General features: G+C 40.8%; 1 protein-coding gene across 3 annotated transcripts in view; it reads left to right on the plus strand.

Annotated features, from left to right (window-relative positions):
- cnih3 (cornichon family AMPA receptor auxiliary protein 3) overlaps positions 1–12,608 on the plus strand; it is a 100,702-nt gene that overhangs the window by 14,836 nt on the left and 73,258 nt on the right. For all 3 annotated transcript variants that reach the window (XM_034075497.2, XM_071201938.1, XM_071201939.1), the window contains exon 2: positions 5,817–5,885. In XM_034075497.2, the coding sequence (XP_033931388.1) occupies positions 5,817–5,885 (69 nt within the window). The remainder of the gene's footprint in view (positions 1–5,816; positions 5,886–12,608) is intronic.

Consider the following 12,608-nt stretch of genomic DNA (forward strand, 5'->3'; position numbering starts at 1 on the left):
GTCACATTGTTCTGTTGTCTTACATAATGCACTTTTTTCCTGCACTTTTTTTCTTGTATTTATTTGCATTGATATTGTGGTAAAGAACAGTTATCAGGTTACATTACTTTTTTATAAAACGGACAAGTCAAATCAAGCAATCTGATTGGTTCTTAGCCGTGATATACTGAGCGTATACCACGGGTAGAATTGTAAGTTACTTTTCACAACAAGTCAGTATCCCTCCGCGTCTGAGAAAAACAGTATACCGTTGGGCTGAAAAGCAAACTGCCTGCGTCGGGCCGAACCACGCCCCTTAGCTGTGATATAATGAGCATACCACGGCCTGTCGTGAGCTATTGCTTAAATATAAGTTGTTACTCAGATAAAAACATTTTTAGGTAACTTATAATTGTTACGGAGTACATTTTAAAGTTATTATTTTGTTCATCCTGTGCTGTGCGTAATTGATGGTCAGGAGGTGCATGTTAGTGCGGTTAGAAACCATAATAAAGTCTTCAGTGGTGTTGAAACAAGAATAATATGTCTTCAAATATTAGCAATTTTTGATCCTGAGCCTCATATGTTGAACAGTGAGCGCATTGATAGTCGTACTGAGTTGAATGATCCTTTAAACCTGCTCAGCTTTACACTCCATTTTGTCTATAATGTTCTTCTCACGTGCTGCGCATAAAGATATAGGGGCGTGATGTTTCTGCTGCACTTTAATGTGTGTGTCTATCGGGACTGGGAGTGCAATAGAACGTACAGTTCTAGGCTGGGATTTACGCACCCATGAAGACTGTTGTGTGTGTTTGAGCTCTCCTGTCGGCCATAAAGAATGGCCCGGGGGAGGCTAACACACTATAACGGAGCGAGCCAATGAGGCAGGATCACTGCCAGGATCCGTTGGGAAATAACATGTAAAGAGCTGCTTGTCAGTGTGGGGGCGAGCCCAGGGAAATAACCCGGGATTGGTGCAAACCTCTGATGTTAATTCCACATACTGGGCTAATGTTCACATGTACAAACCCACTTGTCACTTGCTGCCTCCGTTCCTTCCTCATATAGCACGGATAACATCTTCATAGCACACACACCATAATCTATATATCTATTTGTTCTTACTCACACACTCTGTAACACTCACGTTGTTACTGTTCCCCTGGGGGAGACACATTGTAGCTCATATGCAGATACACACACACACACACACACACACACACACACACACACACACACACACACACACACACACACACACACACACACACACACACACACACACACACACACACACACACACACACACACACACACACACACACACACACACACACACACACACACACGACCAACTACTCAAGCAATGACATTTGTCTTGTGCTTTTGCCTTTATTGCAGCACCGATGGAACTGTTGCGTGTTTTATCTGCTGTTCATCATTACTTGTTCTGGTTATTACTTCCTTTAGTGCAGACGTGAGTGGGCGGCAGGATCAAATGAAGCCAATTCAAGATGTTTTGATTTATTGCGTGTACATGTTGTGCATCTGGGCAGATTTGATGCAGCATTTTAATTGGAGCAGATGTTAATGATGAGGAGGATGAAAAGCTGATACTGTACACATGGGAAACTTAGATACAGCTGTAAAGAGCTGTTTTGCCCTTTTTATTAAGCTGACACATTTTCATCCAAAGCAACTGACAATAAGTGCAATAAACCAGAAAGATACACAAAACAAAATAATTCAGCGGCTCTACTAAATAAATTGAGGTAACAATTTGTGTTGATCTTTTTAAATATTTCCAAATTAATCGATCATTAAATTAATCCGAGTACCCATTTATAATCTGATTACCTCAATTAGTTCAGTACTACAAACATAATTTTCTTTAATATAAATATATCTATACACACTGTATTACAAATAATGAACTTTGACTGCATCTGTGAAACAAAGGATACAGGAGGATACAGCTAATCAGTATGCTATGCATGCTACAGTAGCTTAAAACAAGTCGCTAATGTACCTTAGAACTTGTGTTACAGTGTATATATGCAGTAAGCAGCTGTTGTAAATGAAGCTGAACAAAAATGGCTACCTATCAGGTAACTTGATAGATTATTAGGTTAAAATCCTGTTGTTCCACTGCTATCAAGTGTTCCACTTCCAGGATGAATGCAGATTGCTCCAACTCAACATGCAGTCTAGCAAAGTCTGGGAAAGTCCAAGCGTGTGTTCAGTTTTGAAACTATACCGATGAAACTCAATATATATAAGTTACTCTAACTTAGTACATCCCTATAGTTGAGTTGATGCAGAATTTTTTTTTCAAAATCATTACATTTGTAAGTTACATTTATTTTGTTCTTTTTCAGTTTGACTGTGTGAGCCTCTCCGCTCACAGAGGGTTCAAATATGGACGGAAAGAGCAGGTTGGTTTATTATTAGCTCCAAACAAAAGTATCCACGGGTCTCCAACGTTGCACGTGTGGCAACCTTCACAGGTCCTTTTGCGACCTTCCAGGATCCCGCCTACTGCAAAACAGACCAGAACCAGGTTACGACATGCTTTTATTCCGGCACTGATTACCCGATTCCGATCAGCTGTCTGGCCTCCGGCCGAGCCACTCCCTTCACTCCAGCAGCCGGCGCCCTAACCACACCCTGCTGCCACAGACTGACTTATTCAAATGAGTTGTAAACTAACTAAAATAAGTTGAGGTAAAAAACTAAAAATGTTATGTTGAAAAAGTATATATTTTTAAGTGGAATCTACTATCCCCATGAATCGTTTTTTAGAGTGTACAAACTCAGAACAACAAAAAATGCAGGTATACTGGTAGGGATGTAACGATGCATCGTAAATCGGTAAAATATCGGTACAGATGTTTGCATGGCTGTGTCTTTAGTTGAAAGCCCGATCTATCATACTGATCATACAATAAAGCCATCGAAAATAATATGATACAGTACAAGTACTTTTGGGTCTCTGTGTTTCATTCAATCTCGGCTCTGTGTGCATGTGCGATCGAGACTCGCAGGGGCGGTTCTTGGGGGGGCCAACAGGGGCCAGTGCCCCCGTAACACTGACCAGGGACCCCCCTGTGGCCCCCCTTCAAAAAAAAGGCAGGGGCAGGGGCGGGTCTTTATTTAGCTGGGCCACCATGCGAGGACACACTAGGATCATACCATTATGTGAAAGAAGGGTGGGGGGGCAGACGCTCCAAAGACAGCAGGTGTAGTGGTACAGGCCAGCTACACAGAGCGACGGGGAGCCGGATTTAAATGCAAGCGCGTCGGAAAAAGTCAAGAAATTAGCGAAAACGGAAAAAAGAAGCAGCATCTGGCTGCATTTCAGTGATATTGGAGAAAGCAAAGCTGAGTGCAGGATTTGTAAAATGAAAATAACCTTCAGAGCAGGGTTTTTTTTTGGTAACCACTCAGGATGTATTGTCAGAGGTGGGAGAAGTTCAGATCTTGTACTTGAGTAAAGTACCAGAGTGTAGGAATACTCGGTTAAAATAAAAAGTCCTGCATTCAAAATGTTACAAGTAAAAGTACAAAAGTATTATCATCAAAATATACTTAAAGTACCACCTGCAGAGGGATCTAGATGCAGGTGTTCTCTTCCCCATAGAGACCGCCTCGCTGCACATTGTCCCTTGCATAAAGATAGATTGTGGGTCCCTCATAACATGTTGTACACAGTGGAAATAAACATTCTGGTCACCTCAACATCAGGAATCTTATCCATGAAACTCCTGAATCAAACCGTCACGGCAGCCTTACCGTACTGATCCCTCTTAACATAGAAAACAACACGTTAATTTACCAGCAGAGAGAAAATGGATTATTAAATTATGAATGTGACTAATAAAGAGCAGTTTGATTATTAAGTATTATTCTGTTGATCGATGTCATTACATTTGGTGAAAAGCACATAATGACTTGTTTAAAACTCGTTTTGTCAAAGTTTAGGACTTGGACTTGACTTGAACTTGCCCATCCTAACTTGAGACTTGACTTGGACTTGAGCGCAAAGACTTGAGACTTGACTTGGACTTGCAAAACAATGACTTGGTCCCACCTCTGCTGGAGAGTGTTGAGAGCTGTATCCATATATCTAGTCTCTTATACATACAGTTCAAGCTGCACTTTATTTTTATTTATTTGAAGGGATTTTTACAGAAATATCTTTCAGTCATTTGTCCGCAGCTCATTCTGTTAAAAATAAAAAATAAATCGTGAGAAAATCGCATTGTGAACTTAAAATCGTGCATATACTGCTTCAAATCTTTGTAAGTGCTGTTTCAAATGGGCTTAACTCTTTGGGTACTTTTTTTCGGGGGGGGTGTGTTGAGTTTAATAGTCAAGTACAACAGGTGGGTTTCCAAATGGAAGATGTGTAGACTTTTTGCTGCCCTGATAAATGGGGAGCTTGGTATCAATTTTGTGTTCGGCCAATTGGCTGATGTAGAGTGCACGTGCTGCACTGTAAGGTTTACCCATGTCCTGGATAGAGAAAGGGCCTGATCCATTTACAGGTAGGCCAGGACCAGTGACTTGAAGTGGATTTGGGCAGCGAATGGTAGCCAGTGGGTGAGGGTGAAAAAACAGTGAGGTTAAAGCCAGTCGTGCTGCTGCATCCTGGGAGAGCTGTAGAGGTCGGATGGCACTTGCAGGTAGACCAGCCTGGAGGGAGCTGCAGTAGTGAAGGCGTGACACATGTTGAACCTGAAGTCACAGAGCAACACGTTGGAGGAAACAAGTGATAAAGAGAACTGGAATGTGAAGAACATCCAAATGTGGCTGTCTTTTTGTCAACAACTCATTACATTACATTCCAAAGAAACAAAACGAGTTGGCATCTCTCAGTGCTTCTTCACATACCTTCTCAAAGATTGAAATCTTTAAAAAAGGGTTACAAATATTTTTGAATCATTTTCAAATTGCATGGAACTGAAGAAGAAGCAATGCTCTCATGGTCAGCGTCTGTCCGATGTACTAATTAGAAAAAGGGTACATGGTGAATGTATTATGGTCATGAAAACAGCCACATGCAGCTACTAGCATGCTCTTGACTTTTGTATTGCTTAATTACATTTTAATAAAATCTCATTAAGTAATTTTTGGTAGGTCTTTGTATTGTATCATCTTATGGCTGTTGAATACATTAAACAGATATTGACAATAAATAGTGTATTGTTTGTGTCGTATTATCGACAGCCATTTTGTTAAAGTATTGAAAAAAACCTGTCATCCTGGTAATATATTTATTTAAAACAATGAAGTGGCTCATTTATGTTTTAGTTTTTGAACAAATGAGGGCTAAAACAAGGGATAATAGGGATAATTGCACTTGTGGTGGTGTTTCACTTTAAATATGCTATGATAACATAGAGGTATGGATCATCTCGATTCTGTGTGTAAATAACACCCTGCATTCTGATTGGTGGATTGCTGGTTGGGAGACATACATCAAATTGTATTTATACAGCCGAATATCACAAATTTGCCTCAGGGGACTTTACAATATTTACAGCATACTGTACGACACCCAAAGAGAACCTCCACCCCCTGACGACAATTAAAGGTTGAGAAGAGATATATCTCCAAGGACGGATATGTGTGCGTGTGTAGAAAATAAAAAACTTCATAAAATTACAATACAGAAAAATGATAATGTGAACATATATGAAGAAAGATTGATCCAGGTGATCCAAATAATGACAGTGTCGTTAAGCAGGAGGCATGATGATGTGCTTCGACATTCCACGTTCTTATTTGTACTGATTATAAAGTCCTCACTTCTTCTCCACTCTTCTTTCCAGATCACAGCCTTTGATGAGCTCCAGGCCGACTTCAAGGTGCCGATCGATCAGGGCAATCCACTCCATGCGGTACGTTTCCCCCCGAAGTATTTTCACCAAACACTCTTTTTATTGTCTTAGTTTATGTGGATAGAAATTGCAGGCTTATATTGAAATCTACTTGAAAAGACACATTTCTCTGCCTCGCTATTTGTCTTCCCCTGTCTACATCCCCATGCTTTCTCTTTCTCCATTAATGTTGAATCAAGCAGCTGGTTGTGCACGCCTTCCTCTCTTCTGTTCCTGGCTTAAGAGCAGACTCCTGTTATAGGACTTGAGGCGACAGCATGAAGTATGAATGATAATCTTTTGCAAACATATTCTTGAATCCAAATGTAGATGAAGTAAAGTGACAAACCAACTATAAACATGGGATCTACAGTTGGTTTCCAAGCCAAACCATCTCCACCCTCGCAGCTCGAGACTCAGTTCCCTAAAGCTGTCTATATTTTGGCAATCTGCATAAGCAGGGGTTAAATTGGGCCAGGGCTGTCTGGGTCTCAGCCTCGGCACATAGACAATCTCTCCTTCATCATTAGGCTCACGTGTTGTAAATAAAATGCCTTTTTAAAATGTGTACTCCGCTACAGTGGCCGACCTGGAACGTGCTACAACGGGCCAAACAACTTCCAATAACAACTTCACCAACTTGATGGAACATGCAAAGCATTTAATAAAATGTCTACATAAACTAAACGCTGCAAATAAAGAACACTGCAAGAAGTTCAAAACACAACGGAAACGGGGACAATACACACAGCTGGGACCGGAGGAAAACACAGACACTCATCACCGAGGTCTCAATATCAATCGATCCAGCAGAGCAATAGCCTGCTGTAGGCAAAACACAGAATAGCCGCGTTCACACTGCGGTACTTTTCCCACAAAGGTTCATGCGAACTTAGTTCATGCGAACTCTTTAGTTCGCATGAACTAAGTACAGATCGCGTTCACACCAGAAAAAGTCCCTGGGGGTGGATTAGGCAAATGAAGCCGCTGACGTCACTTCTTCTTCTTCTTCTGCTTTGGGTTTACTGGCAGGCCGCAACCCACTTCACGGCGTATACTGCCACCCAAAGTCCCCGGCCGGAAGTCCCCGGAGTTGGGGACTGGCTTCAGTAGAAGCTGCTGGGAGTCCCAGCAGCTTCTACTGAAGCCTTCCGAGTAAATCGCCAGAACACCGACACCTCCTCATCTCCACCGCTCCCATGTTTTATTTTGTGTTGCCATAAGTTAGTCTCTTTGCGTTTCTGCGCTGGGCTAATGCTAATAATGCTAATGCGAGGATAATAAAATGGCGGCTTCACAAAACTTTTTGGGAGTTTTACGGGGCGTGGTTTGCAATCCGCCCAGCCAATCAGGAATATAGCTCTTTTCTCACAAAAGAGCCGTTCGAAAGTCCCTGCTCTCTAGCAGGGACTTTCGAGGGGGTAAAAAGTTCGCATGAGTACCGGCTCTTTTTTGGTGTGAACGCGATCATGAACTAAGTTCGCATGAACCTTTGTGGGAAAAGTACCGCAGTGTGAACGCGGCTAATATCAACAAAATATATGACATAGAATGAACTCATCAAAGCTGAAGTGATGGTCAACCTCATTCACTTTCTTTCCGTTGTAATGCTTTTAATCGTTATACGTTCCTCTCTCTCGTCTCCTCTTCACTACAGGGTGAAAACTACACTTTTCAGCTCTCTGAATTATGAGAGGATGTTTGGTAGATATGCCAGTACAGTGCCCCTTTGGTGATTATTCTTTTGCCGCACACTTTGAATGCAGCACTTTGAAATACTCTGAGCATGCGCAGTGTAGTTTTTACAGAACCCATTCACTTAGACAGTGAGAGAGAGGGGCTAGATCGGGGCTTGACCCACGTCGCTCAAAACGGCTCAATAGGCACACTGTAGTGTGTAGTCCATACCCAATGGGTGACCTGCAAAAAAAGTGATTCGCGGGTGGTATTTTATTTTACTGGTAGCTCGCTCAATAAGTAGCTCGCCAAGCAAATCCAAAATGTAAAAAATACACCAAAAAAAAGGGAATGTAATTAAAAGAATCTACCCTATGCATAAACAAAACCTCAATCATAGCGAACTCTATCTACTTACTACAACTCTATATCTATCCAACACCCCTCCTCCCCCCACAATGAATATCGACCAATCACGTTCTTGCAACAGTTTAAAAGGGGAATGATTGGTAAAATATGCATAAATAAAAAGAAAGAATGCTAACTAGGTAACATAAGATAATAATAAACAAGTTTAAATGATTTGTTATTGGTTGTGATCATATTCTAAAGATGTTTGGATTATTGTAAAGTTTACAGCTCCCTTTCATCTGAGTGTTGAGAGCCGGATCCATAAATTCATTGTGGGCTCAAAGTGCACCAGATTGATGCTTTTAACTTCAACATTTAAAAACATATATTTCACGGGGGTGCATGCCCCCGGACCCCCCTAGAGTATGCCCCCCACCCCCCCCGGACCCTAGAGGATGTGAGGTCCACCCCCCCCGGACCCTATTTTTGGAGTAACGCTAGCCGCTGCCATGTTAACTGAGACTCCTGCCTACTAGTGGGTTGCCAGGTTTTGCGCGCATGGCGCTATAATCACCCAATCACGCAAATATTTCATTTTAAAAAGTCAAGTCCTTTCAAGTCATCTATCTCAAGCTTAAGTCAAGTCTCAAGTCATGAATACCAAGTCAAAGTCAAGTCTGTTATCAGTGTTGGTCAAGCAAGTCTCAAGTCCAAATATATGCAACTCGAGTCGGACTCGAGTGAAGTCATGTGACTGGAGTCCCCACCTCTGGTAAACATGAACATAATACTTAGGCTTAATATACTTTGACAAACTTTGACAAACTTTGAGTCTCTTCGAGGTATTTCTCCACTCAACACACGTCCTCCAACTACATGACAACTTAATAACCTTCCACTACTTTGTCACTCTAAAACTCTCGAAGTGAGGAAACAGGCGAGTCTGTTCTACTTCATCACACCTCAAAATTGCTGCAGCAGCTATCAGGAGAAGTGGTGGAGAAAAATGTACATTAGCTTTGGCCAGCATCGACGGCTGGGGGTGAAGTTGTTTGAGGATTTGTTCCTTTTAAATCCCCCTCCCTCGAGTATTTGGGCTTTTACGAACACGATTGGCTGTTAATAATGCATGGCGGTATAGTAGAGCACGAGCAGTTAGTTTGGAGGTGACTTTGACTTAAGAGCTCCGGATCGAGCAGCTTGACTTCCACACGAGCAGGAGAGAGAAAAAAGTTGGATAAGGAGATGAAAAGATTGCAAGAGGTGGGTTATAGATGGAGATAGACAAGAGGTGAAGATGCAAATAAAGTAATTATTTAGCTTGAAAGCCATTTTGAAATCAGTGCATTAGATTTCCCCACTTTCATATTTTGTGGTATTTGCATATCATTATGCAAATAATACTCGAAAGGGGTACAAAAGGTTCCATCTCATTTTCTCTTCCTGTTTCTTTCTTCTCCCAGTATCCCATGTTTCCTAAATCCATCCATCCTTCCCTTCCTGTCTCCTGCCTTTAGTATGCAATGCATCTGCTGCCCAGTTCCAGATGGAAAAAAACCATGACTTCTCCTCTGAAGATATTCATCTAATTATATATTTGAATACGGTTTTTCTCTGGGTTCCACAAGCCCCTAGACCCAATTACTTTTTGAAGGATTTTATTTTTCAAAGCAGATATTCAAACAATAATTATGTTTCAAAGAATTTCCAAATGTCATTTTTGTGTTAAAGGATTTCTTAAAATAAATATACTTAAAGGTAGCATGTATGTCCTTTTCTGTAGGATCATTAAATAACCTTTGTTTAAGGTTTGTTTTGAATAAAAGCATGTGAGATTCCTCTGCAACAATCAAGTGATAAATCACAATTGATATGTTTAGCTCCAGTATATAGCAACTGCATTCTTGTTTGAGTACTTTTGACACTTAACGCACATGTTTGCTATCTTTCTCAAAGTAATATAAGAAAATAAATTAACGCCCCCCCCCCCCCCCCCCCCCCCAAACACACATCCACATTGTTGAGTCTGTTTTTGTGTGCCTTACCATCATGCATCGATAGATTTAGAGGTGTTAAGTTGTTTTTTTTGTCTTCACTTTTGGTATAGACCAAGGCCAGCTATCAAAGCAATTCTATCCATGACCTGATCTGATGACCATTTAGCCTCTTGGGGCAACAGCTGATATTCAGTCCGCAAATATCAATACTAAGACCTAGTCTTATGTGGGCTGGAGGTGTCTTTGTCAAAAGCTGACTCAAAACTGCACCCCCGGCGCCAAAACATTACAACTCCTTTATTTGCCCCGCGACGGGGAATTTCTATTATTATTACATGTTACATTACATTACATGTCACTTGTTAGACGCTTTTATCCAAAGCGACTTACATACTCGGTACTGTGGGCAATCCCCACAGGAGAAATTTGGGGTGAAGTGTCTCAGGGACACAACGACATGCTGACTACAGTGGGACTTGAACCTGTGCCCCCCCTGTCCCGAACACCAACGCACTAACCCACTACGCCACACGCCTCCCTATTATGACAGCAGAAGTGCAGATAAAGTAAAGAGAATAGACTGTCATATATTTATATTCATTAAAAAAATAACTAAGTATGCACACGTTATTATTAATAAAAAAACACGATAAGTAAAAAAAACAAATAACAGATAAGTACACCATGGTCAAATAAAATGGCAGTATTTATTAAAACAAATTAAATTGTGACCATATAAAATTAAAGAAGTACCGGTTACTGTTTGCCGATTGTAAATAAATTGAGAGAAAAGATTAAGCATATATTGCACAAACATGGCAGCGCCATCGCTCCGACACCTCTCCATCAATGCAAGTGTTTGTCTCATTAAACGATATCTTTAATAGAGTGATTTCCCCTAGGGGATTAAAACCAGTATGTCTTTAAGTTATTCTACAGTCAGTAGAATGGTGTTCCACCAATTTGGAGGTCGATTGTTTGATCTGCAGTCAACATGAGGAATTGTCCTAGTAGGCAAGCGTGGTAGCATAGACTGATAAAGAGCTGTGCTAATGCATTTACCATACAAGCTAAATTGCAGGAGAAACAGCCACTGGATAATACAGTTTAAGGACGCAAAGTTAGGTCATGTAATAACAAGTTGAGCTTTTTCATTAGATACATTAGTTTGTTAGCAACAGCATAGTTTCTCCCCAGATACCAATCTTTTTGTTTGGAATCTAAAACTCTAATTTTAATCTTCTGATTTTAATCTTCTTCCCGTCTTTTGAATTCAGCAGTATGATTGCTGCGCCCTGAATACAGCTATTATCATAATTCTCCTTCCCTCTTTCTCTCACATGCACAGTCACACATTTACAGTAATCATCCATATGATCCGCTTCTCACTAGCTCTTGCATAATGTCTCCCACCCAGCATTCGTTTCTTTTCTGTAGCTGTCTCTCTGTCTTGAAACCAGGCAGTGTAATTAGCACTTTCTGTCAGCTTGCCTCCTCGGGAAGGGAACCTCCCATTGAGAACAGCATTTCCACACAAAAGTCGTACATGCACACACACACAAGCTCATAGGGGTAATCTAACTATTAGTCTTTCCACAGATTTGTAGTCAAATGTGAAAGATGTACAAGTTTCTCTTTTTGTTTCCCCTTTGCATCTGTCTCTGCCACTCATTCACAATCCATTCTATGTCCAACTTCTGTAGCAAATAGTACAGTACATTGGGTACGCTGTTGTTTTTATCCTGGAAATGAGTAGATTCCAAGAAAAGTAGGGCTGCTGTTGCTGGAGGAACTGTGGCTCTGGTTGCTGATGTTTCAAAGGCTCATGTTCAGTCTATATGCATGTATTACATCCTTGTGTGGGATTTCCTGCATTACCATCCCTGCCAGATTGTTAGGGAGTCATTTCCTTACACAGAATTCAATTACCAGTTTAACATTTCTTTTTGTATTCATCCAAAGATGTGTTCAACTTGCTCTATTCCCCTTTGATATGTATAGCTCTGAACCCTAACCCAACACTAACACCCACCAACATTTTGTTTAAGATGAATTTGCACACATTCCCAATACAAAGGACTCTATCAACTCCAGATCTGATCGCCAGCAGTGAATATATAATATTATAACTTATTTTCGAACAATTATTTCCCTCCATAAAGCCACCAGAAATCATTGACAGAAAAGATCAATTTTAGAAAAACACTATTTCAGGAATCCCAGTATAGTCGGCAGATATCCAGGGAAGACTTTGAAGCGTCCCATGGCGCTTATTTGTGCCGGAGGATGGAGGAGCGATAACGGAGGAGCGATAATCGAGGAACCATCCTCCGGTGAAATCCACTCGCCCCGCCCCCTTACTGTGTGTCGCTCACTGATTGGACGATGCAGCGCATGCACTGATCTGATGCTTCTTGACATCAGAGCAGTTTCCCAGCGGAGTGAAGAAAACACAATAAACTCACAGTTTATACTGTGTTTTGTTTCAATTCATGTTTCATCTAGTACAAATATGTGATATATCTGAACAACAAAGTGGACAGAAATAATGATATTTATTTATTGGAAACATTTTTCATGATCTCCAATTCATTTTTATTATGAACACAATACAATTGAAAGAGAGACAGATTTAATGTCCGTCAGCAGGAACAGCTTTTTTCATTTTACATTTTTATTTATTGTCATTTCCATTCAGTCACAGCTGAGACATGAATTA

Source organism: Pseudochaenichthys georgianus, chromosome 24, assembly GCF_902827115.2.
Source record: "Pseudochaenichthys georgianus chromosome 24, fPseGeo1.2, whole genome shotgun sequence".
NCBI lineage: Eukaryota > Metazoa > Chordata > Actinopteri > Perciformes > Channichthyidae > Pseudochaenichthys > Pseudochaenichthys georgianus.